At 40.1% G+C, this 27,254-nt stretch overlaps 1 protein-coding gene across 2 annotated transcripts; it reads left to right on the top strand.

Annotated features, from left to right (window-relative positions):
• Positions 1–326: 326 nt before the first annotated feature.
• On the top strand, positions 327–27,254 carry MORF4L1 (mortality factor 4 like 1). Of its 2 annotated transcripts, none has more exons than XM_033189263.1 (12): positions 327–608; positions 5,673–5,719; positions 8,290–8,357; positions 14,611–14,697; positions 15,734–15,814; positions 20,150–20,175; positions 20,653–20,741; positions 21,707–21,808; positions 23,048–23,136; positions 23,566–23,738; positions 24,341–24,425; positions 26,490–27,254. In XM_033189263.1, the coding sequence occupies exons 1-12, from the start codon at positions 569–571 to the stop codon at positions 26,572–26,574; spliced, it is 972 nt and encodes a 323-aa protein (XP_033045154.1). In that variant the 5' UTR covers positions 327–568; the 3' UTR covers positions 26,575–27,254. The 2 variants fall into 2 exon arrangements, with proteins under 2 accessions (XP_033045154.1, XP_033045155.1); XM_033189264.1 differs by lacking the exon at positions 327–608 and adding an exon at positions 1,382–1,476.

Raw genomic sequence — 27,254 nt, 5'->3', positions numbered from 1 at the left:
CTTTTCCATGCAAAAACTAGCGGAATGCTATTGAATGTAGGTTTCCGAGGCAGCCCTATTCTCTCCGGCTACTTCAACATCAATGGGGGCTTATTTGCCCAAGGGACGTCGCAACTGGGTCTTTCCCATTCTTTCATCGCTGGTGGTTCACCGCCCCCACTCTCCCCCATTGCCAGCTCTGCCTTAACCTCCCACGAAATCAAATCCCCGCTTTACCAACCCACAGCAGCCGGGGGGATGGGGAGTGGCAGGGGGGTGGGGAGGAGTGGGGTGGGGTAGCCGGCCCCTCCCCCACCTAGCTGCGCCTACACCGACTAGAAACTACCAGTCCCGGCGTGCCCCGGGGCGGCGCGGGCGCAGGGGCGCGGGAGCGGCGGGTTGTCGTTGGCTGGAGCAGCGGCTGCGCGGGTCGCGCTGCTGTGAGGTCTGCGGGCGCTGGCAAATCCGGCCCAGGATGTAGAGCTGGCCGTTCCTGACGGCGCGTCTGACGCGGAGTTGGGTGGGGTAGAGAGTAGGGGGCGGTAGTCGGGGGTGGTGGGAGAAGGAGGAGGCGGCGAATCATTTATAAATGGCGCCGAAGCAGGACCCGAAGCCTAAATTCCAGGAGGGTAAGTGTGCGCCTTTGGGAAAAAGGCACCTAACGGCGCAAGAGATGGAGGCGGGCTCGAGGTGGTTGAGGTTTGAGGGCCGGGGGTGGCGCGGGGTGCGCCCTGGGAAGGCGGCGGATAGTGCTTTGTGCGGGGAAAGCGCATTGCGGATGGCAATTCGGATGCGTCATTGTGAGCGCTTTGTGAAGCGAGAGTGCTACGCAGCCGTTAGAGTGGGAGAGGGAGCGTTTGGCGCGTGGCACACCTTGGTCAAGTGTTTGTTATTGTTCTGAGGAAGAGGGCGCGGAGAGAGCAGCCTATTGTAGGGAGGCGACCGGGGCGCCATGGCGGCGGTTAGGGGAAGTGATGTGGCGGCGGGGGGAGGGGCAGCGGTGGTTTCTGGCGGTCCTGCGGCGCGCCCGGCCGCTTGGGCAGCCACGACGGGCAGTTAGGTGCTTCCTGGAGCCCCGGGGTGGTCGCGTTCGGTGGAGACTCGGAGCTGCGGGTGGAGGTGGCTTTGGCGCCACGGGGCGGGAGAACTGCGTTGTAAAATGGCCGTTGCAAGATGGCGGCGCCATCATGGCCGCCGGCGTCTCTGCCCCGTATGCAGGCGCAGCTTCAGGGCGGATACAGCGCCCCCTTCCACGAAGACCGCAAGGTTGCCGGGACCCTTCGCTTACCTCAGAGTGGTGGGTGGGGACAGAAAAAAAAAAAAAGGATCAGTGGGATGAGCGTTTTCCTCCGCTTTTTGTTGCCTGGAGGCCTCACTCTGCTGTTCTTAGGCGCAGTGCCAAGATCCTATGGTAATGTTAGTGCGCTCTCGCTTTGCAGTTGCTCTTAAAAAGTAAATGAAAATGATCTGAATGCAGTGTTAACGCCGTTTGCATTTGTAAGTCCCGTTGTCTCGATGTCATTTTTTAAATGCAGTAATTGTGACTTGAAAGTTGTTTATTTTTATTAATTGGTTTTCGATTGACGTGAGTTTTGGCTAAGGTTAGACTGCCAGTGGAAGGCAGCTCTTTAAATTTTCACAACGCTTCAATTTATGTATAATAAGGTGGAGGTCTAATAGCTAGAAAGGAAGTAAAATCCTGTTGAAAAGGAGGAACACTCTAATATTCGTTTTCATTGCTATGGAAATTTATGCTAGTTACCGTAAATACGGTGTCTCCATGCGTACGATTTTTGTTCTAGGGATTTTTAGACTTGCATTAGAATTCCTTTTAGAGACATAAATCTCAAACCGTAGTACTGCGTATTGTAATCTTAGGGGATATTTAAGGGAGTTTTAGGGGTATTTTGTTAATGAGTGACTTTTTTGTTTATATTTTTGAGACGATGTCTCACTCTGTCACCTAGGCTGGAGTGCTGTTATGGTATCTCGGCTCACCTCTGCCCCCCGGGCTAAAGCGAGCCTCCCACGTAGCTCAGATCACAGACGCGCGCCGTCACGCCCGGCCGAGTTTTGTTCCTTAGGGGTTTTCTTTTCTGTCTTTGTGGGGTTTTTTTGTTTTTTTGTGGTTTTTTTTGTATTTTTGGTAGAGACGGAGTTTCATGATGCCCAGGCTGGTCTTGAAGTCTTGGGCTCAAGCGATCCACCCGCCTCGGCCTCCCAAAGTGGGAGTATTACGGGCGTGAGCCATCGCGCTCAGCCATGTGACTTTTAATACCCTTCTCCCACCTTGAGAAGCTGTAACTCTACCTCCTATGGATTCATTATTTTACTAGACGTTTTAGAGTAGATATTCTTAGTCAGTGCATTAATTCAGAGGGTCCGTGAAATTGAATGAGGAAGTTTTTTTTTTTCTATCTACCCAAGTTTACTATTTCAGTTAACAGTGTAATTCCTCCCCCCAAATCCCGGAAAAGAAACGCCACATTAGTATTTTCAGTGTATTTTCATATCTCAGCATTACAGTTGTGGAAGATGTTTTCAGTTATCAATCATTCTCGTTTCTTGAAAATTAGGGTAGTTACTGGATGAGCAGTCAAGTCTTGTTTGTCCTGTAAAGTCATAGAACGTGACATTTAAAATGTATTGGTGTTTCGGTACAGTTGGTTTCCTTTGTACTACTGTGTGTTTTATGTATTTATGAAACCATTCGGCTCGTAGGCTGTATCAGACTGTCAAGGCACAAAAAGTTAATCGCTTCTGTAGGAACAGCCTAAGGTTGGCTGTTTAAGGAAGCGCTTTAGTTCTAGAGGGTTGCTAGTTGAGAGGGGAATAGCAGCAGAGAATTCCTTGTGCTGTTTTAAGTGGTGTAATTGGAGAAGAGTAGGAACCAGGGTATCCCCAAGTAAGGTTTTGAAAGCTATGTGAGAGATTCTGTAGTTAACATTATTTTCCAGGTGTGTTTTCTACTTGTGTTTCAAATGGAATTGTATAACCACCGTTTAAAAACGATTTTAGTGGGCTGGGCGCGGTGGCTCACGCCTCTAATCCCAGCACTTTGGGAGACTGAGGTCAGGAGTTCGGGACCAAGTCTGGCCAACCTGGTGAAACCCAGTCTCTACTAAAAATACAAAAATTAGCAGGGCGTGGTGACAGGCGCCTGTAATCCCAGCTACTCGGGAGGCTGAGGCAGGAGAATCGCTTGAACCCGGGAGGCAGGGATGGCAGTAGGCCGATATTGTGCCATCGCACTCCAGCCTGGGCCACAGAGCGAGACTCCATCTCAAAAAAAAAAAATTATTTATTTATAAGATGATCAGAGAATATCTTGCAAGGGAAAAGGAATATTTTATGAGTGCTAACAGAATCGTCTTGAAACACTCCAGAGTAATGTAATGGTAGAAAAAAGAGTGGCAAGAAATAGTGTTTTTTTGTGTGTGTTTTTGTTTTTGTTTTCTTTTTGAGACAGAGTCTTGCTCTGTTGCCCAGGCTGGAATGCAGTGGCGCTGGTCTCGGGTCACTGCAGCCTCTGCCTCCTGGGTTCAAGCGATTCTCCTGCCTCAGCCTTCTGAGTAGCTGGGATTACAGGCACGTGCCACCGCACCCAGCTAATTTTTGTATTTTTAGTAGAGACGGTGTTTCACCATGTTGGCCAGGATGGTCTCGATCTCCTGACCTCGTCATCAGCCTACCTCGGCCTTCCAGAGTTATGGGATTACAGGTGCGAGCCGCTGTGCCCGGCCGAGAAATAGTGTTTTTAATGATTCTCGTAAACTTGTAAAAAAGTTTTTTATTTGAATGTTCTGTAAGCAATTCTTAAGGCATAGTGATTTCTTTGCACTGGACTTGGTTTTCCATTGGAAATGCTTTTTTGTTTTGTTTTGTTTTGTTTTTGAGATGGAGCATTTGCTGTCCTGGGTCATACTCCTCAGCTAGCTGTGTATTTTTTCAACAGAATACTAGAGCCTCGTAGCTAGAATGGAGGTCACAGGGCCTCGGTTTCAGTGCACTTTTTTCTGGCAGCAGCAGCCAAGGGGAAAAAAATGGTAGGCCATTTTCAGAGTGCCTTTAAAATGTACCTGGAAAGTGAAATTAGGAAACAGATCTGATCTGATCTTTGGCGCTGTTATTAGCAGTATGGTTTAACCATTTTAGTTCTTGTTCCTGGGCTGTTGGAGAAGTCTTTGATCTCACTGTTTTCCAATCTCCACCTTAATGCAGAAATGCTTTGTGTAGGTCCAGCAGCCTCTAGCAGTGATTCTTTATAGAGTGAACTACTTACAAGGATTAAATAAAGTTAATAGGTCGTGCTCTGGGAGATTCTTATAATATGGGTCTCTGGTGAGGCTTGAAAATACATAGTTTAAAAATATATTTCAAATTTTAATTTTTTTTTTGAGGCGGAGTCTTGCCCTGTCATCCGGGCTGGAGTGCAGTGGTGTGATCTCTGCTTACTGCAACCTCCAGCTCCTGGGTTCAAGCAATTCTCCTGTCTCAGCCTCCCGAGTAGCTGGGACTACAGGTGTGCATGCCCACGTCCGGGTGATACATATATGTGTGTGTGTGTATATATACATGTGTGTATGTGTGTGTATATATGTGTATATGTGTGTGTGTATGTATATGTATATGAGAGATGGAGTCTCATTCTCACCCAGGCTGAAGTGCAGTGACACGATCTTAGCTCACTGCAACCTCCACCTCCTGGGTTCAAGTGATTCTCGTGCCTCAGCCTCCTGAGTAGCTGGGATTATAGGCACACACCACCATGCCTGGCTAATTTTTTGTACTTTTAGAAGAGATAAGGTTTCTCCTCTTGGCCAGGCTGGTCTCAAACTCCTGACCTCAGGTGATCCACCCACCTCAGCTTCCCTAAGTACTGGGATTATAGGCGTGAGCCACCTCCTCATGCCTGCTCTGTTAATTTTAGAGCTAAAAAGGAGCTGACATTCTTGGATATTTCAGTTGTCCGTGGGTCTCTTGAAACCAAGTGGACTGAAAATGTGTGCAAAATCTTTCAGCTATAGTCAAATGTAATCTGAGGTACTGCCTAGAATTGCTTCCAAGACTTCCCGGTCCTGACATTTTGTTTAGTCTTGAGAGTAGGCTCAGCATAGACTGTTAAGTTCCAAAGGTTAGGCTTTATTGTCTCATTTCTTTGTTCATTGAAGCAGCTTAGCACCTAGAACATCATTCCACATTTGAGGAATGAACATAGTGAGACCCCTTAATCCAGCCAATCTCTGATGCGTATTGATATTTTAATTTGTAGGATATTTTACTGAGTAAAAGGGTTGGAAGCAGAGATACAAGTGGAGAATAAAGGTCCTCAACTTAGAAAACCAGTTGAGGAAATCTTTAAAAAAACTGTGTTTTCAGATGTACAGTTAAAATCAACCAACCTTGACAGTGTTGCAGGAGATTCTACCTATGTGCTTGACAGGTGATAGATGATTTGATTATTTAAGTAGATTGACCTGCTAATAAATTGTTTTACAATCGGATACCAACAGTGTTTTTGTTGTAGGGTATGGTTGAAGTTTGAGCCAAAGTGGTACTCTGTATAGCTGTCCTCGTTTTTCCTAATTTGGCTAGGAATACCCTAATAATAGTGTGATGACTCTCTAAGATGTGAATCTTCATATAGATGAGAAGAAATTACAATTAATCCAGTACTTTTTCTCCCTTTACAGGTGAGCGAGTGCTGTGCTTTCATGGGCCTCTTCTTTATGAAGCAAAGGTATGAAACTTGTTTTCTGTTGAGAATTTGGCCAAAACTACTGGTTAGATCTGACCGTTTAATATACAAGTGCAGTGTTTTGTTGTTGCCTCAGTAAGGGAGTTGCCTGTTTTAGGTTCGTAGTTAATAAATTTCTTCATCTTTCTGGGATTTTTATTGTTTTGCTTAGTGGCTCAAATAAATTAAAACATTGCTACTCTCTTCCACTTTTCTTACCAATCTGGAAGTAGCATTTGAGGGGAGTGTTAGAAGGGGAAGATGGGTTGTGGGAAAAAATAGCATTTTATGGTTAATGACTTGGTGAGAAAACATTTGCTCAAGTTACTTTTAAAAGTAAATATGGCCGGGCGCGGTGGCTCAAGCCTGTAATCCCAGCACTTTGGGAGGCCGAGACGGGCGGATCACGAGGTCAGGAGATCGAGACCATCCTGGCTAACACGGTGAAACCCCGTCTCTACTAAAAATACAAAAACTAGCCGGGCGAGGTGGCGGGCGCCTGTCGTCCCAGCTACTCGGGAGGCTGAGGCAGGAGAATGGCGGAAACCCGGGAGGCGGAGCTTGCAGTGAGCTGAATCTGGCCACTGCACTCCAGTCCGGGCGACAGAGCGAGACTCCGCCTCAAAAAAAAAAAAAAAAAAAAAAAAAAAAAAAAGTAAATATATGCCGAGTAAGCATTGAGCTAATTATATTAGGTTAAAGGTAAAAGCTAATATTAAAAATAAGTACATTTAACTTTTGATTGTTGGTTTGTCTGTCAAAATTTGAATCCTGGGAGGCTCCTTTTGTATCAGGGTGTGCTCCAGTTATAAAAACTGATTTTACATTTAGCTGAAGGTAAGCAGGAGAATGCATTCCAAAGTCAAAAAAAGTTGTAGTATTTTGTTTCTGATAACTTTTTTAGTAAAAATATTTAAGACTTGACTATACCTTAAACAGTTGTAGCTCTAAAAATGAACCTGTAAAATACAAAACAGTATGTTTAATTTATGCAATTTCTGCGTAAATTCTTGAATAGTTTTATGCTATATGTGTCTGAAAATAGCCTTAATTATAAAGTGTCAGACAATTCTGACTAAATATTAGCTATTTTCACTACTTTTTTTTTTCCTGTGTTCTAAATACACAGAAGTGTATTTTTAAAGTTCTGAAGAGCCAAACGCAGTGGCACATGCATGTAGTTTCAACTACTCAGAAGGCTGAGACTAGAGGATTGCTTGAGCCCAGGAGTTCAAGGCCAGTCTGGGCAACCAAGCAAGACTCTCTCTCTCTCCCCCCCGCCCCTGGCCCCCCCCGCCCCTCCCCCAACAGTATTGCTCTGTCACCCAGGCTGGAGTGCCGAGGTGCGACCTCCGCCTCCTGGGTTGAAGCAGTTCTCCTGCCTCAGCCTCTTGAGTAGCTGGGATTACAGGGGCCAGTCACCACACCCAGCTAATTTTTGTAGTTTCAGTAGAGACAGGGTTTCATTATGTTGACCAGGGTGGTCTTGAACTCCTGACCTTGTGATCCACCTGCCTCAGCCTCCCAAAAGTTTTGGGATTAGAGGCATGAGCCACTACCCCGCGGGAGACTGTCTCTTAAAAAAAAATCCTAAAATGGCTGAATTTGGATGTATGGAGATGGTCAGGAATTTCTAAGTATGTGTATATGTACATATATCTTAATGATAAGATTTATACAGTTTCTAAGTTTATACAGTTTATAAGTGCTAAATTACGGCTCGTGGCCAGGTGCCGTGACTTACAAGCCTGTCATCCCAGGGCTTTGGGGAGCCAAGGCAGGAGGATCTCTTGAGGTCAGGAGTTTGAGATCAGTCTGGGCAAGATAGCAAGACTGTCTCTACCAAAAAAAAATTTGTGTGTCCTGTTAATCATTTTTATCCCTGAATGTTGTTTTTTGTGTATCAACGTTTGGCAAACTCTACTAAACTGGCTGAGTTTTCTCCTGGGTCTGGTGAACAATTTTTGAATTGAAGCTATCAAAACAAATTAAACTGTTGTGGTTATTTTGGTTTTCTCTTAAAGGCTTTTAAATCCAAATCCAGTTAGTCATCACTTGTCATAGTTAATGACTTGCTTCTAATAATTCCTTTTGTCTGGCTGCTTTTAAGAAAAATGTGAAATGTTTTTAATTCATTGCTTTACAAGTTGTTTAATTTTTCTCAAACAGGTCCGTTTACTGCCTTTCATAAGCCAATGAAGTTCTTTTATAATATAGTTTAAAGACTTTGCTTTAGAGGAATTTGCTTTTGAAATAAATATAGCTCCTGGCTAATTAGACTGAGAAAACACAAGCATAGCTTTCTTTAGCTGTCCTTGGATGGCTTTTGTAATCCATTGATTAAAGATTTAGGGTGATCTTTTATGCTTGTGGTTCTCAGCTTTGTTGGACCTTTGTGACTAATCTGCAGTTTTGTAACTTGAGTATTCTGCAAGCTTAAGTAGTGTTCTCTTAGTCCTCTTGTTCAGGCCACCATAAAGCTTGTGTAGAGTGTCTTTGAAGGATGATTTGAAAAGGTAGTGTCTCTTTAAAAAATTTCTAAGTGAATTATTATTATTTTTTTTTAATTTCAGTGTGTAAAGGTTGCCATAAAGGACAAACAAGTGAAATACTTTATACATTACAGTGGTTGGAATAAAAAGTGAGTATTAGAACTTATAATTTTATTTATATTTAACAAGATAGCTTGTGTCACGGACTGGCTTAACAAGCATATGCTTTTCAATTCTTCTGCAGTTTTAATGTAATATAGTACATATTGAAGCAAGGGTGAATCATTTGTAGTGTGACAAAACTATTGAAAATTAGGGTACTGAGCCATTTTAATTTAAATATACTTGGTTCTTGGGAATATTTATTATGTGCTAGTGTAATACCTAATAGTCATATAGTCAACCAATTATTCTGGTTGAACGTGGCAGTCACATTTTTCTGTTTTGTTTCTGTTTTTTTTTTTTTTTTTTCCGGTTTTGGTACATTTTTAGGGTGGCCTGAATTTTTTGGCCTTACCACAAACATTGATTATATATGTTATTTCAAGCAGCTGTGCTAAAAACCAGTTGGGTTTTCTGTCTAGAAAAGGGGAAAGGATAAAGGTTGCTTCATTGAGAAATAAAGACAGAATTTACTAACCCATTTTCTGAACTTCAGAAACACGATTTAGTGTTGACAGAAAATGACTTCATGTGACTCACTTTTTAGCAAGATTTAACACAGAAATTCAATTACAGAGTCTTAATTTCTCACCCCTAAGAGTTAAGCCTTTTTTTTATTTTGGAGATGGAGTTTCACTTTTTTTTGCCTGGGCTGGAGTGCAATGGCGTGAGCTTGGCTCACTGCAACCTCCGCCTCCTGGGTTCCAAGCGATTCTCCTGCTTCAGCCTCCTGAGTAGCTGGGATTACAGGCAGCCGCCGCCACACCCAGCTAATTATTTGTGTTTTTAGTAGAGACGGAGTTTCACCACATTGGCCAGGCTGGTTTTGAACTCCTGACCTCAGGTGATCCTCCCAAAGTGCTGGGATTACAGGTGTGAGCCACTGTCCCCGGCCTGTGTGTGTGTGTGTGTGTGTGTGTGTGTGTGTATATGTAAAGCACCGATGTTACTGATCTATTTCCAGGAATGGACAGTGGGTAATGATTGAACACATTCTAGAATGTCCATACAGTGGAGCTCTTTTTCAGTGATGAGACTTTTCTCCTTGGGCCTCACAAATAACCCTGTCTAAAAATTTACCCAAGTCTCCTATTTGGTGATTGTAATTAAAAGACTTGTAATTTTTACTATGGGAGATTTTACATTTTATTAATGATGCTTTGTCCTTCAAAGATAGCACTGCCATTGCTATTTAGTATTGTTCTTGCGGAATTGTCCTCTAGTAACTTAAGGCTTTGTGTCACCTGACTCAGGCTCTGGTACCTGGTTTACCATGGGAGCAGTGCCATCTGATTTGATGAATATTCTGTTACTATGGAAGGAGTTTTTTTTTCCCTGTGAAGTTCACTGGCCCTGTGACTTTGGTCTTGTGTCATCTAGTACTCTATCTAGGTGACCAACCCAGTTAATTTTATTTCTTTGTTAGGAAGTTGTTTTCACATATCAGATGTTTTCAGCTGAGAATTTATTAGACATTTCACTTCCATTAATATAAATGTGGAAAGGTAGAAATCTGAAATGCATAGAAGTGCATCCTGATAGCTTGTGGGTTTTTTTCCCAGTTAATGATAATTAAAGTATTTCTAATAATCAGTGAGATGTGGTGATGCACACCTGTAGCCTCAGCTACTTGGAAGGCTGAGGCAGGAGGATTATTTGAGCCCAGGAGTTTGAGGCTGCAGTGAACTATGATGTGCCACTGCACTCTAGCCTGAGTAGCAGAGCAAGACCTGGACTCCTTTAAAAAGAAACAATAACATCTATTTCTAATAATGATAGGTAATGTCTAATAATGATAGGTAACTCCAGCCTCATGGACTTGTATTTTAAATATTGAGAAGTTGGGAAAATAACGGAGAAAACTGTCTTGGTGGAAGTAAACTGTGCTTTTAGTACTAAATGGATTCTAGTATCTAGGAAACAGGAAAATAGTGACTCGTAGTGTATCTCATAGCTTTTTATTACTAAACAGTGCCTTGCTAAAACTGCATTTCAATCTTTATTAGACTTACATTTTATGTGTTGATATTCTGACAATATCCAGATAAAGTTGAGAGTGTTAGGAGAATCTCATTTCTCTATAGGAAAGATAATAATTTTATGCATACTATGGGAAAGACCATAAAGGATATAAAAGAAAAATACAAAGCAAATTTATGGGTTAGGCTTACTCTCCTCCACCTCCTGCATTTTAAAGGAATTGTTTTAGAGCCAGTATGGAGGTACCTATACTTTTAGCTTCTTGGGAGGCTGAGGTTGAGCCCAGGAGTTTGAGGCCAGCCTGGGCAACATCGCTAGACACCCCTCTTATAATTAAGCAAATAAAAATTATAAAGAAGTGTTTGAGGCTGGGTGTGGTGGCTCACGCCTGTAATCTCAGCACTTTGGGAGGCCAAAGTGGTTGGATCACTTGAGGTCAGGAGTTCGACTTCAGCCTGGCCAACATGGTGAAACCCCATCTCTACTAAAAATAAAAAAAATTAGCCAGGTGTGGTGGCACACGCCTGTAGTCCCAGCTGTTTAGGAGATTGAGGCAGGAGAATCGCTTGAACCCGGGAGGTGGAGATTGCAGTGACCTGAGATTGCACCACTGTATTCCAGCCTAGGCTGCAGAGCGAGACTCAGGAAAAAAAAAACAAAGATTGAACACATAAGAAACGAAGTAAAGGAAACTATGAAAAATAATAGAATAAAGAAGATATTTTTAAAAACCTTAAAAAATTATTTTAGAATTTCACCTTTGTAACTGAATACAGCTTTTGTGCTTAGTTCTTTTTTACATATAATAGATACCCTGTATAAAATTGCACACATAGATGTGCACAGCGCAAAGACTGGATTTTAAGAGGCATTTGTAGCTTGTCACAAATTGTGAAAATACCAAATGCTTTGTATTTTCTGATTTTACTGCTTCGAAAAATTTTCCTCTGGTGTATTGTAATCCAGTAACTCAAAGAAATGATAGGTTTGTGTAGATTTTTTTGTTCTCAACTAATTTGACACATATTAATTACTGTTGGGGAAAGTTAAGAAAAAATGGCATCAAATATTAGATTTGTTACTATCTTTGTAGATGTATTGAGGAATATATCAGAAATGTCTTTGGTTGACTTGGCGAGTAGATAAATATATGCAATATTGAAAGAATGGTCTTAGCTTTAGGAAGTCTTCAAAGAAACCTTTACATTCATTTTGAAAGGAGGAGGAGTTATTCAAATACCTAGCGTGTTGTGTATTTAGTCTGTGTAAGTACTGCCCATGGATCATTGTGACTCTGGGAAGTAGTCACGTTACCGTTAGAAAGTTACGGAATTCTAGATGGGTGTGATGACTGACGCCTGTAATCCCAGCACTTGGGGAGGCCAAGGTGGGCAGATCACCTGAGGTCAGGAGTTCGAGATCAGCCTGGGCAACACAATGAGACTCTGTCTTAAAAAAAAAAAAGAAAAGAAAATTACGAAATTCTTTAATGCTTCACCTATATATAAAATTTTCTGAGTGGCCTTCAGTTATTACCATGGATCATTATAACTTTGGGACTGCACTCGCAAATGATCTTTAGAAAATTCTGAAATTTGGGCCAGGTGTGGTTTCTCATGCCTGTAATCCCAGCACTTTGTTAGGCCAAGGTGGGTGGATCACAAGGTCAGGAGTTCGAGACCAGCCTGGCCACCATGGTGAAACCCTGTCTCTACTAAAAGTACAAAAATTAGCCGGGTGTGGTGGCTCATGCCTGTAATCCCAGCTACTTGGGAGGCTGAGGCAGGAGAACCACTTGAACCTGGGAGGCAGAGGTTGCAGTGAACCATGATCGTGCCACTGCACTCCAGCCTGGGTGACAGAGCAAGACTCATCTCAAAAAAAAAAAAAAACTTGCCGGGCAGGATGGCTCAGGCCTGTAATCCCAGCACTTTGGGAGACCTAGGCAGGTGGATCACGAGGTCAGGAGTCAAGACCAGCCTGGCCAACATGGTGAAACTCCATCTCTACTAAGAATACAAAAATTAGCTGGGTGTGGTGGCACGCACCTTTAGTCGCAGCTACTTGGGAGGCTGAGACAGGGGAGTCGCTTGAATTCAGGAGGCGGAGGTTGGGGTGAGCCGAGATCATGCCGCTGCACTCCAGCCTGGAGTGAGACTTTGTCTTAACAAAAAAGAAAACATTCTGAAATTCTTTTATGTTTGACTTATATGTAAAAATTTCTGAGTGTTTGGCATTCAGTTATTATCCTAGTAGTGATGTTCCTTAGAGCAAAAGATGTCCACTTCATTTTTCTTTGGTTCAGCAAGGATTGTCAGCTCTTTACATATAAAGCAAACTCTAGCAATAACTTTGTGTTTAGAGCAAGGTGCTTATTTAAATACATTTTATATCAGTGGGAAAGGGTTTATAACATTCTAAAATGGAAACTTGTAATTGAAAATTGGCTAACTCCCTTTGATTTAGAGAGAATTGGAATAGATATAAATACATGGCCAGGCACGGTGGCTCATGCCTGTAATCCCAGCACTTTGGGAAGCTGAGGTGGGCGGATCACCTGAGGTTGGGAGTTTGAGACCAGCCTGACCAACATGGAGAAACCCCGTCTCTACTAAAAATACAAAATTAACCGGGTGTGGTGGCGCATGCCCGTAATCCCAGCTACTCAGGAGGCTGAGTCAGGAGAATTGCTTGAACCCAGGAGGTGGAGGTTGTGGTGAGCCAAGATCGCACCATTGTACTCCAGCCTGGGCAACAAGAGTGCAATTCCGTCTCAAAAAAAAAAAAATATATATATATATACACACACACACATAAATATCTCAAAAATCTCATTTTGAAAATGGCTTGTGTGGGGTACTTTTTAAAATTCATACAACAAAACCTTAATCCCCAAATTAGAATTTTCTTAAACTTCAGTTAATCTTTTTTCAAAAACATACTAGATTTGATTGAGATTTCTAAATTTTCAAACCTCATTAGAATTTGTTGACACAGACACTTAAATATTCCATTTGTAAATGAATCTTAATAAAGCTGAAGCCAAATTCTGCACCTGGTCACTGAGATTACTTTGTACTATGCTGTCTGTATCAGAAGTGCTGTGAGGCCCAGGCGCTCTGAAAAATCATTGAAGACACGTGAGGATATTGTAGCCCTTTTTCCTGTTCCTGAAGGAGCTCCCTCAGTACACCACCCCCTCCTGACCTCTAGGTAAATGCATGTTTTGAAATTTTCTCTAGGAAATCATATTCAGGATTGCTTTTTATTATTTTCCTTTTGGCTGTATTATATGAGGTCAGAGGTGAGAAATCATTAAACAAAAGAAGGTCTTAAATTTTTTTTTAATTGAGTACCTTGAGAGTACACCTAATTGTGTCACTAAAGGAGCTCCATCAGCAGGAGAAAAGATTTTAACTGCCCAAAAAAATTTAGCATTCCCTAAGAAATAATACTGTTTTCGTTTGCCATTTTTGGTGAAAAAACATAATCAGAAATTGTGTTTTGAACAAGCTTTTTGAAGTGCCAAAATGCCTTAACATTTTTAAGAGAGTTGGTTCTGCCTTCTAATATTTTGAAAGCCAGCTTTCTGATCAGCCTTGAAAGTTAGTGTGTGTTCATTTGTGACTGAATGAAGGTGAAGAATGGTGTCGAATCATTTTAATACTTTACAAACTTGGCTAGGTCCCAGTCTGGTTGGTGTTTGAGTATTGTAGACTTCCTTATATGTTTCTGACATACTTTTAGTGTTGTTTGTGTCAGGGATTCTCAGGTGTTTTACATGTATTCTCATAACAATTTTTTGAGATAAGTACTGTTGTTCTCATTTCATAATGAAAAAACACAAAAAGCCATGTGGAACTTTGTCATTACACACGGCTGGTTTTAATTTTTAAAAATAACTGAGTTTTTGACTCCTGTGCTTTATTTTTGACAATTAAAGTCTTTAAATAACATAAGGCTAATCACTTAGTGAATGTTACATTAGGTGCCAGACTCTTAAGCCATTTCTAAAAATGATTTGAATAATCTGCTTTTGGACTCCAGCAGCTTAGATTTGGAATGCTGCTTTTTGAAAATAAAAAGTTTTCCTTTTTACAGAACAGACTTCCTTTAGATTTTCATTTTAGTTGAGACTGTATTTGTAGTGCCAGTTCATCAAATTATTTCAGAGAAATCCAGTCTTGCCTCTTGGATCTGAGAAAATAAGTTGGAGAACAGAGTATTTTTGAGTTAAATTTTAACTTTCTTCTTTTTCAGTTGGGATGAGTGGGTTCCAGAGAGCAGAGTACTCAAATACGTGGACACCAATTTGCAGAAACAGCGAGAACTTCAAAAAGCCAATCAGTAAGTTTGTTTTGTGAACTGAATATTAAGGAGAAATGCCTGTAGATTAATTTTTGGGCATGGAATGAACAGTGGAGATCATGTTGGCTGCCCTGCCTATAAAATAATTTCTGGTACCTCTCAGCAGCTGTGTTACAGCTTTGACTTCAAGTAATCAAGCCATTTCTAGATAAAGAAAGTAGCATACCTGCCATTACTTGAGCTTATCTTTAGATCTAGGTAGAAAACAGCAGAATGTTTTTGGAAATTGCTATAGGTGTGAACTCATTGGTAAACATCTTTCTTATTTTGGGGGCTCTGGAAGACAAATTTGGTGGGGAAACAAGAAAGCAAATGAGGCATTTCCTATTCTGTTTTTCATCTCTGAAAGCACAGGAAAAGGAACCCTGAAAGACTGTATGATCTATAGGGTAATTTCAAAGTTGAAATGTATATTTAAAAAAATTAAAATGATGGCCGGGCGCGGTGGCTCATGCCTGTAATCCCAGCACTCTGGGAGGCTGAGGCGGGTGGATTACGAGGTCAGGAGATCAAGACCATCGTGGCTAACACGGTGAAACCCTGTCTCTACTAAAAATACAAAAAATTAGCTGGGCATGGTGGCAGCCGCCTTGTAGTCCCAGCTACTCGGGAGGCTGAGGCAGGAGAATGGTGTGAACCCGGGAGGCGGAGCTTGCAGTGCGCGGAGATCGCGCCACTGCATTCTAGCCTGAGCGACAGCGAAACTCTGTCTCAGAAAAGAAAAAAAAAATGGGAACAAATAAAACATTGGGATTAGTGAATTCCAAAGCAAATGGAATTTTCAGTGCTATGAGAACTGTCTATTACAGTCACTTTTTATTACATTGATTTTAATTGAGCCTTTTTCTCTTTATTGAGTATTTTGTTTGATTTTTTGGAAATATCCCTGTCCAACTTGTTAAAAACTTGGTGCCAGAATTTGAATATAAATTCCTAATGGAATCAGGCTGACATAATTTTTTTTTTTCACGTAAATGCTCATTTTATGTTGACATTACTGAAATTATTTTTGAAGGGAGCAGTATGCAGAGGGGAAGATGAGAGGGGCTGCCCCAGGAAAGAAGACATCTGGTCTGCAACAGAAAAATGTTGAAGTGTAAGAAGCTCTTTGTTTTGATTTTGCATACTATATGTGAAGATAATATTTTATACTCATTATGTGTTAGACTGTGTTGAAAATTGAAACTTTCGGAACATTGTCGGAACCAGTAAGAATCCCATTCCTCAGGTATCAGGTCATTAAAGTAGTTTAAAATCATATTGCTTAATTTTCCTCAGCAGGTTCCCCCTCCCTTTAACTTGTGTGTATAAATATATGTGTGTATAACGTTTTCTCTTACAAAGATAGTATTAGTGGTTATAAGTTTTGAGATAATTTTTGGCAAGCCTTTTCAAACATAAAAAGCAAGTGCTGGCAAGTGCTAAAAATACATACCAATTAACTCCTACTTTGGTGAAACCCATGGTAAGAATTTGTGAGAAGTTAAGGTTTCAAATAACTGCCCTCCCCGTCTTCACCCCCAAGAAAACCTTTGCTTTTTTTGAGACAGAGTTTCGCTCTTGTTGCCCAGGCTGGAGCTCAGTGGTGTGATCTATGCTCACTGCAACCTCTGCCTCCGGGTTCAAGTGATTCTCCTGCCTCAGCCTCTCAGGTAGCTGGGATTATAGGCGTGCGCGACCACGTCTGGCTGATTTTTGTATTTTTAGTAGAGATGGGGTTTCGCCATGTTGGTCAGGCTGACCTCCTGACCTCAGGTGATCCACCTGCCTCGGCCTCCCAAAATGCTGGGATTACAGGCGTGAGCCACTGCTTCCGGCCCAAAACCATTACTTCTTGTTAACTCTAGATTTTAGAATATCTGATAAGAAGCCTAGAGTGAGAAAGTCATGTGCATGCATACATTTTGTATGTTTAAAGTTTGTGTAGGATGGTGTGGTGGCTCACACCTCTAATTCCCCTACTTTGGGAGGCTGAGGCAGGAGGATGATTTGAGCCCAGGAGTTTGAGACCAACTTGGGCAGCATCGGGAGCCCCTGGTTCTACAGAAAAATAAAAAAATTAGCCCGGGGGGTGGTGGCACATGCTCGTAGTCCCACCTATTCAGGAAGCCGATATGTGAGGATCACTTGAGTCCAGGAGGTCAAGGCTGCACTTTAGTCTTGGCAACTGAGTGAGACCCTGTCTTAAAAAAAGAAAAAAAAAAGCTGATGTACCTGAAAGTGGATGACAAGAGTGGTAACTTAATAAGTATTCTTAAGTATTTGTTAATAATAAAAACAAAGATTATAATTTTTATTAAGAGGCCATTTTATTTCTTACCAGACTTACTGATCTGACTTTTTTACTTAAAAGTAAGGTGTTGCTATGCCCAGTGCTTTGGGAGGCTGAGGGAGGAGGGATTGCTTGAGGCCAGGAGTTCTGGGCTGCAGTGATCTATGATTGCACCACTGCATTCTAGCCTCTTAAAAAAAGGTGTTACTAATGAAGGTATTTGGCATTTAATGCATTTGGAAATGTTTGAAACTTTTTTTTTTTACTCTTTTGGTGAGAAGATAATTGGTTTGGCAAGGAGTAAGTGTGTTACTGTTTGAGGATTGCTCATAGTTTTATTAAGTGGTAATATGTTTTCGTGATCTGGTTCTTTGTAAAACTGGAGTGTAGTATTAAGATTTAATAGTAATTATATCTTAAAAGGCAACAATTCTCTTTATTTAGAAAAGATATTTTTATCAAAGCAATAGTTTATAACTAATTCTTTATCACTGTGCTGTTATATAGAAATTCAAGTGGTAGTATGCCCATAAGTTATTTGCATTTGAATACAGTATTGTGCAGTTTCAACTACAAAATAATGGCTGAGTAAATATATGAAGTAAAGCTTTAAAATTCAAATTTCCCATTCTTGGACAGTAGAAGCCTCTTCAAATTGGCTTCTGAGTCTTTTGAAGGAACCTGAGTCTAGACGTTTGAAACCTGAATGTCAGGCTCTTACTACTGGGACTTATTGAAGTGTATGGGTTGAATATCCCTTATGTGAAGTGTTTCGGACCAGAAGTGTTTCATATTTCAGACTTTTTTTGGATTTTGAAATGGTTGCGTTATACTTACCTGTTGAACATCCCAAATACAAAATCCAAAATGCTCCAATGAGCATTTCCTTTGAATGTCATGTTGGCTCAGAAAATTGGGATTTTTGGAGCATTTTGGCTTGGGGATGCTGAACCTGTATATTTTATAGATCTTTTACTTTAGAGTGGAGATCACTTGTCAGTGTTTTAGTTTTATATTATAGAGTGAATGGGTAAAGGATTGAGTGTGAGGACTCTTGGTTTCCCTTGGTCTCCACATATTGACATGTGCGACTAAAGTTCATGGTTGACTTTGTCCGAGAAATACAGCCCAACAGATTTTTACAAAACTAACAGAGAAAACCTATACTTCAGTTTGGCCAGATTTTTGTGTTTATATCCAAACATAAGTTAATTTTAATTGTCAAACCTTTAGACCTAAATTAAATGAATATGTTTAATTAAGAACATTTATAAGTATTATTTAAAGCTACAGAAAATAAAAAAAGCCAGATGTTATTAACATATCTTTCCATTGAAAGTAATCCATAATCATGGGCTTTATAAACTGTTTCCCTTGTGGTCTAGAAATAATAATGTAAAAAAGCAAAATTAGGCCAGGCGTGGTGGCACATGCCTATAATAGCAGCATTTTGGAAGGCCGAGGTAGGCGAATCACTTGAGGTCAGGAGTTTGAGACCAGCCTGACCAACATGGTGAAATCGCATCTCTATTAAAATACAAAAATTAGCTGGGAGTGGTGGTGGGTGCCTATAAACCCGGCTACTTGGGAGGCTGAGGCAGGAGAATTGCTTGAACCCGGGAGGAGGAGGTTGCAGTGAGCCGAGATCACCCAACAGACAGAGCAAAACTCCTTCTCGGCCGGGCGCGGTGGCTCAAGCCTGTAATCCCAGCACTTTGGGAGGCCGAGGCGGGCGGATCACAAGGTCAGGAGATCGAGACCATCCTGGCTAACACGGTGAAACCCTGTCTCTACTAAAAAATACAAAAAACTAGCCGGGCGAGGTGGCGGGCGCCTGTAGTCCCACCTGCTCGGGAGGCTGAGGCAGGAGAATGGTGTGAACCCGGGAGGCGGAGCTTGCAGTGAGCTGAGATCTGGCCAGTGCACTCCAGCTTGGGTGACAGAGCGAGACTCCGTCTCAAAAAAAAACAAAAGAAAAACTCCTTCTCAAATAAATAAATAAATAAAATAAGAAAGCAAAATTAGCAATTTACCATTTGGCAGTATGTAAGTAGACATGAGTTAAGTTGCTGTTAGAGATGATAATCAAGATGGGGAGACCTTAAGTGTTGTCCTAAATGTGGGATTATGGAGTGCGTAGTATTGAACAGGAGGGAACATAATTTAGAGAAGAAATAAAGTGAAACAAAGTTTGGACCAGTGAGAATAGAATAACAGATTGGTACTTAAGAAGTATACAAGCCTGGGCAATATGGTACTAGAGACCCCTGTCTCTGCAAAATAAAAAATAAAAACAGAAAAATTCACCCAGCATGTTCGTGTGTGCCTATGATTGTAGCTACCTGGGAGGCTGAGACGGGAAGATTGCTGGTGCCCAGAACGTCAAGGCTGCATTGAGTCGTGATTGCACCACTGTACCCCAGTCTGGTCAACAGACTGTCTCAAAAACAAAACAAAACAAAAAAACCCAACAACAAAAGAAATACACAAATCTAAAAATTAATATTTTGGGAAACAAAAATAATTGGAAAAAAATTTTAACCTTTGACACTTTTTTTTTTGGTGGGTCTAATAATGTAGTGTATACTATAACATATATTAATATAACCTTGGAAGAACGAAGTTGTTTACTAAAGTGTTCTTGGTTTGCTTTTTTGTTTTTTTGTCTCTAAGACAGGGTCTCACTCTGTCACCAAGACTGGAGTGCAGTGGTGCAATCTCGGCTCACTGCAGCCTTGGCCTCCTGGGCTCAAGCGATCCTCTCACCTCAGCTTCCCAAGTAGCTGGGACTATAGGCGCTTGCCACTATGCCCAGTTAATTTTTGTATTTTTTATAGAGAACAAGATTTGCTATGTTGCCCAGGCTGGTCTCGAATTTTGAGCTCAAGAGATCCACCCCCCTTCACTTCCCAAAATGCTGGGATTACAGGCATGTGCCACTGCGCCTGGCTTGGTTTATTTTTTTTCTATTATGTGAAGAGAGATGGGAATTTAACCAGTTGTTAATAAAAATCCTTGTGTCTGAGTAGGACACATATTTACCACCTGATCTTTTATCCAAGTTAGTATTTCTCTGTGAACTTAACCCTGATAAAGGGAGTTGAAACAAAGGCAGTTTTACTGGAAATAATTATTTTTCTTCTTTTTCTCTTCTTTTAGGAAAACAAAAAAGAACAAACAGAAAAGTAAGAATATTAACTTTCTTAACGTTAATTTATGTTACCTTTATAACATTGACATTTTTAGACTATTTTGAAAGCTATGAAATTTTGGAGTAGGCTTATATTTATTGATTATCTCAAATAGGTGCCTCAGCAGTGTTATAAAATAGGTACATGGTGGTAGAGACCTTTTTTTACCAAGGAGAAACTTGTGAGCATTTATTTTCATCTGCTTTAGTCTTAATGACTCCCACTGAGAAGATAACATTTATAAATAAATGGACGATGATGATACTAAATGTTGCCTATACTAAATGTTTGGTAGAGCTCTTCATAAAAGTTGTATTTTTGGTGGGAATATGATTCTTTAATTTAGATTCAGGTAACAGCTGTGTAATGGAGAAATAATATAATGAAAAGGGATAATGCGTCAAGAGACTGTTTTCCTTATAGAATTGTTAAATTAGCTAAAATGAGACTCCTCCCCCCCAACATTTACAGCACCTGGAAATGGAGATGGTGGCAGTACCAGTGAGACCCCTCAGCCTCCTCGGAAGAAAAGGGCCCGGGTAGATCCTACTGTTGAAAATGTGAGTTTTTCTTGAGTTTATGAGTAGCATGTTAGGATTTTTAGTCTCAGTTATATGACATAACCATGGGAGCTTTGATTCTCTACAAGATTTGCTTACATGGTTAATTCTTGAAATTAAACATTTTCTCTTTTAGGGGTAAAGGATATGTTTCTGTACATCTTTATTTCACCTGTAGCTCTAGATTTACCTACTCAGTTAATCATCATTTGTTGTGTAAGCTTCACCTACAAGACTATTTCTTTGGTGTTAGATATATATTTTTATGAGTTAAAGATGTACCTTTAAGATGGTTGTGTTTGGAATAGTTGTTTTGATATCAATGGTAAATAAGAAAATATTAAGTTAAAATATGTCAAGTCAGTGTGTTTCATTTCCTGAACAAGAGGAACCTTACTGAAGAATTTTTACCTTTACAAGAAAATGCACTAAATAGACTATAGTTTGGGTCAGATTCTTTTCTTCCAACAGCAAACTATGTATGGTCTTTTTCATTTACGATTTTTTTTTTTTTTTTTTTTTTTTTTGAGGCGGAGTCTTGCTCTGTCGCCCGGACTGGAGTGCAGTGGCCAGATCTCAGCTCACTGCAAGCTCCGCCTCCTGGGTTTCCGCCATTCTCCTGCCTCAGCCTCCCAAGTAGCTGGGACTACAGGCGCCCGCCACCTCGCCCGGCTAGTTTTTGTATTTTTAGTAGAGACGGGGTTTCACCGTATTAGCCAGGATGGTCTCGATCTCCTGACCTCGTGATCCGCCCGTCTCGGCCTCCCAAAGTGCTGGGATTACAGGCTTGAGCCACCGCGCCCGGCCCATTTACGATTTTTAAATATGACAGTACAGCTGTATGTGTGGTTGGCTACTTAACGAATTTATCCCTAGTGCTTCTAAAAGTCAGCTCCCTTCCATGTTTGGTATTTAGCTTTAGCAAGAAAGGTTAGGTTTTTAATACTCTTCCTATTTCTATTTAGGAGGAAACATTCATGAACAGAGTTGAAGTTAAAGTAAAGATTCCTGAAGAGCTAAAACCATGGCTTGTTGATGACTGGGACTTAATTACCAGGCAAAAACAGGTAACCTGAAAAGCTACCCAGATTGTTAAGCTGTATGATACATTCTTGCTAGCAAAAAAAGTTTTTAAAGGAAAGTGTTATATTGACTTGAATTATTAAGGTATGACTGATAAAATAATACTGTAATTTAGAGGCTGAACATTTTAGAACTACTACCAGAAGGAATAACTTGGAGAAGAATAAAAGTTCACATATAAATTTTATGAGTTTATAATGATAAAGGTGGAAATAACTCGTTTTTGGAGATTGCTACGGCAGGAACTCGTTCTGAAAATTCGTAAAGGCAAAGAAGCATGTGTTTACTGTCTTACTGTCATTGCTAATGGTAGGACATAGAAAGCACACACCACTACCTGCAAGGTGTTCATGACCCTGAAAAGAACCTGAATCTTATTAAGCGCCTGAGTCTATTATTAGTTTGCAGGAAATAAGATGTTTAATGGAGCAACATATTTATCAGTCATTGAACTCTATAATTGAGAATTTTTTGGACAAACGAAGCTGTTTAAACAAATGGCATAGGTAGGGTTAGGGATAGTGGGGGGAGATGATTAGGGACTGCTTGAGGATTATGAGACTTAAGAGACATATCAGTCTGTATGTGGATACAGTTTTTCTGGATTTGAATCCTTTGGAGGATTATGCAATTACAGCTAAACTGCGAAGATTGAAGCCATGGCTGTATCACTTATTATTTGTGAGCTTGGACAAGTTTCTTAGCCTTTTTGTGCTTTTGTTTCTGCATTTAATGGAATAATAGTTCCTATTTGACAATGCTGATGAGAGGATGAAAAGATAATTATTTTAATGCTTTAGACTAGGTCTAGCAAATAATATGCATAACAGTAAATGATGACTTGGTAATACCACAAAGGCACATTCATGTCTGTTGTGTGTCTAACAGATTGACGTTTTTAAAAGTTTTGCTGTTCTGTCCAGTAGAGTCTCATTAGCCACATTTGGCTGTTTAAATATATAGATGCCCCATAACTTACAATGGGGTTACATCCCAATAAACCCAGCAGAGAGTTGGAAAATTAAGTCAAACCGTTGTAAGTTGGGAACTGTCTATAATTAAATTTTTAGTTTCTCAGCTACATTATCCATGTTTTAAGTGCTGAATATCTCTTAATTTGAAATACTGTTACTGTTACCTGATCTTTGTATAAAAACTTGCCTGGTATAATTTTTCTTTAAAAAAGAGAGTACGTATATTTAAGCATGTTTTTGTCTTCATAGCTCTTTTATCTTCCTGCCAAGAAGAATGTGGATTCCATTCTTGAGGATTATGCAAATTACAAGAAATCTCGTGGAAACACAGATAATAAGTAAGAATATACATTTTTCAGATACACTCAAAGACATTTGAAAAAGTTTCTAAATAAGTCATCCGAAACTTGTACTGACTCCGAACCAGTACCACCAGAAACTAGCAAAATAGAATTTCACTGCTTTGACACAGGAATTGGCCAGCTGACTTTTTCTTAAAGGGCCAGATAGTAAATATTTTTAGGCAAAATTTAAGCTATTATGTAGGTATTTTCTATAACCATTTAAAATTTAACCATCTGAAAATGTAAGAATCATCTTAATTGCTTTAGTTTGTCAAACCCTGCTTTCATATGCCCTTTTAAAACATCTCAGCTATGGTTCATTGTTACTAGCTCAGCTTTTAATTCTTTAAATTGGTTGAATTATTCTGTATCTCAGTTCTTTTTTCATTGACCAGTTTTGGAATATTTTTGTTCATTTATCAGGGAGTATGCGGTTAATGAAGTTGTGGCAGGGATAAAAGAATACTTCAATGTAATGTTGGGCACCCAGCTACTCTACAAATTTGAGAGACCACAGTATGCCGAAATTCTTGCAGATCATCCCGATGCACCCATGTCCCAGGTGTATGGAGCGCCACATCTCCTCAGATTATTTGGTAATATTCCATGTGGAAAATAATGGATTTTACTTTTTGGAGGGGTTTTCCCTAAATGAGTAAGAGGTAAAATAATTCACTTTCCAAAACATGACTCTATTTTAATGTGAACTTTTGTCTAGAATGTTAAATAGCAAAATCTCTTTGGGAGCAAGTGTTTCAAAAATCATATATTTTACTTTATTTATTTTTATTTTATTATAATTTTTTTTTGAGACAGAGTCTCACTCTGTTGCCCAGGCTAGAGTGCAGTGGTGCCATCTGCTTACTGCAATCTCCGCCTCCTGGGTTCAAGCAGTTCTCCTGCCTCAGACTCCCAAGTAGCTGGGATTACAGGCGTGAACCACCACACCTGTGGTAATTTTTGTATTTTCAGTAGCAATGGCGTTTCACCACGTTGGCCAGGGTGGTCTCGAATTCCTGACCTCAAGTGATCTGCCTACCTTGGCCTCCCAAAGTGCTGGGATTATAGGCGTGAGTCACCACGCCTGGCCTAAAATCATTTTAAAGGAATTGGTGGTGTTTGCTCACATAATTAAAATACATGGTTGTAGTGCTCCTGCCTTGGATGTAATTTTGGATAAATTCTGTTGTTTAAACAGTACGAATTGGAGCAATGTTGGCCTATACACCTCTGGATGAGAAGAGCCTTGCTTTATTACTCAATTATCTTCACGATTTCCTAAAGTAAGTCTGTGCTTGAAATTATAAACATGAATTTGAAAATTAGTGTGTAATGGGAGGGATTGGCAGTATAGATGCTAAAACATTAAACATTGTATTGGTACAGGCATAGATAGACCGTAATGGAGCAGTATAAATAAGTGCAAATATATTGGAGTCTCAGAAATGACAGATGGTATATGGATGGCATATTGGTGCAGTAGGGGAAAGCAGTGGAGTCTGGTAGATGGTGATAAGACAGCTGACAGTTTGGAAGAAAACAAAGCCACACTTTGTGTGATGTCATGTACCAAACATCACACGTGTACCAAAATTCTAGATGAATCTGAAGTTTAAAATTGTTAAGATAATGAGAGGACAAATGTAATATTTTCATAGTTCTGTAGTATTCCATTTATGATAAATGGCTGGTACCTTTAATACACAGAGTTCTTCGGTAAGAAATGAACAAACCAGTGAAAAGTAGGACAGGAAGTTTACAGCCATGGCAGCACAAAGGACCATTAAAAATATGTCAAAAATAATGATACAAGTATAAACTGTCAGTAAAGTAGCACTTGTCAGATTGGCTAAGGTTTAAATGTTTGAAGAAATGGAGAAAAGGGCAATCCTGGTTTCTACTAGTTTTTGGAGGGCATTTTTATAATAGTGAAGAATTTGAAACAAGAACTTAATTAAAAGGATGAGGTCATTCTAAACATACCGATAAAGATGTCTGTGTTTTCAATTGTAAAACAGCCAAGTTGTGGTAGAGGAGTATGGTGTAATTCTTACTTGTAGAGAAACATTATTTTAATCTTTGTATAAGATCTGGCTTTTTCCAATGTGGATCTTAGTTAATACTGGATTATTTCTTGGGTGTGGTGTTGGGAGGAAGGGTGGGAGTTTTCAGTTTCTACTTTGTATATTTCTGTATATGAATTTTCTCATTACAATCGTTTTACAGTAAATTTAAAACTGCAACATGGACTTGAGAATCTAGGCAAAATTTATTGTCTTTGCTTTACTAATGATAAATACCTTCTTTATGGAATGTGCTGTACTACTTGACATTTCACCTTCTCTTTTATATAATTATTTAAAAAAAAAAAAAGTTTATTCATTTAGAGATGGAATCTTGCTCTGTTGCCCAGGCTGGAGTGCAGTGATGGCAATCATGGCTCACTGCAGCCTCCGCCTCCTGGGTTCAAGCGATTCTTGTGCCTCAGCCTCCCAAGTAGCTGGGATTACAGGTGTATACCACCATGCCTGACTAATGTTTGTATTTTTAGTAGAGACGGGGTTTTGCCATGTTGGCCAGGCTGGTCGTGAACTCCTGGCCTCAAATTTTTCTGTCACGGCCCCCCAAAGTGCTGTGATTACAGGTGTAAGCAACCACTCTTGGCCTGATACGACTTTTTTTCTTCTTTTCTTTTTTTTTTTTTGAGGTGGAGTTTCGCGCTTGTCCATGCTGGACTACAATGGCGTGATCTCAGCTCACCACAACCTCTGCCTCCAGGTTTAAGCAATTCTCCTGCCTCAGCCTCCCAAGTAGCTGGGATTACCGGCCTGCGCCACCATGTGCTAATTTTGTGTCTTTAGTAGAGACGAGGATTCTCCACGTTGGTTAGGCTGGTCTTGAACTCTCAACCTCAGGTGATCGGCCTGCCTTGGCCTCCCAAAGTGCTGGGATTACAAGCATGAGCCACCACTCCTGGCTAATATGATTTTTTTCTAAAGAAAATATCTAGATGTTCTTTTAGGGTAATGCTGTCATGTAATAGGTTAATTGTTTCTTAAAGATGGTTCAGACTCCCAGGCTGGTATTCTGAAGACATAACTGTTCTTTCCTATTTAGAAATAGGGGAGTAATTCCAGAGTTCATTCCTTTGTATATGCATAGTGTTGTTTATTATAGAACCTTATTTACCTGAATTGTCATTATGTGTGGTTTTATTGTGAGAGAACGTCTGGTTTAATGTATTTTAGGGAAGTGTTTTCTGTGGCTTACGTATATAATATATAGGAAGAGATTTGGATCAAGATAATGACTTTAAAAAATTTTTGTAATGAATATTTTATTTTTAGGTACCTGGCAAAGAATTCTGCAACTTTGTTTAGTGCCAGCGATTACGAAGTGGCTCCTCCTGAGTACCATCGGAAAGCTGTGTGAGAGACACTCTCACTCGGTTATGTTTGGATCTCCGTAAACACATTTTTGTTCTTAGTCTATCTCTTGTACAAACGATGTGCTTTGAAGATGTTAGTGTATAACAATTGATGTTTGTTTTCTGTTTGATTTTTAAACAGAGAAAATAAAAGGAGTAATAGCTCCTTTTTTCTTTTCTTTTCTTTTTTTTTCATTTCAAATTTGCTGCCAGTGTTTTCAATGATGGACAACAGAGGGATATGCTGTAGAGTGTTTTATTGCCTAGTTGACAAAGCTGCTTTTGAATGCTGGTGGTTCTATTCCTTTGACACTACGCACTTTTATAATACGTGTTAATGCTATATGACAAAATGCTCTGATTCCTAGTGCCAAAGGTTCAATTCAGTGTATATAACTGAACACACTCATCCATTTGTGCTTTTGTTTTTTTTTTTTTTTTTTTAAATGGTGCTTAAAGTAAAGAGCCCATCCTTTGCAAGTCATCCATGTTGTTACTTAGGCATTTTATCTTTGCTCAAATTGTTGAAGAATGGTGGCTTGTTTCATGGTTTTTGTATTTGTGTCTAATGCACGTTTTAACATGATAGACGCAATGCATTGTGTAGCTAGTTTTCTGGAAAAGTCAATCTTTTAGGAATTGTTTTTCAGATCTTCAATAAATTTTTTCTTTACATTTCAAAAAA

The sequence above is a fragment of the Trachypithecus francoisi genome, unplaced genomic scaffold, assembly GCF_009764315.1.
Source record: "Trachypithecus francoisi isolate TF-2019V2 unplaced genomic scaffold, Tfra_2.0 Lachesis_group3, whole genome shotgun sequence".
Classification (NCBI taxonomy): Eukaryota; Metazoa; Chordata; class Mammalia; order Primates; family Cercopithecidae; genus Trachypithecus; species Trachypithecus francoisi.
The sequence above is the reverse complement of the archived record's forward strand: the minus strand, read 5'-3'. Positions and strand labels throughout refer to the sequence as shown.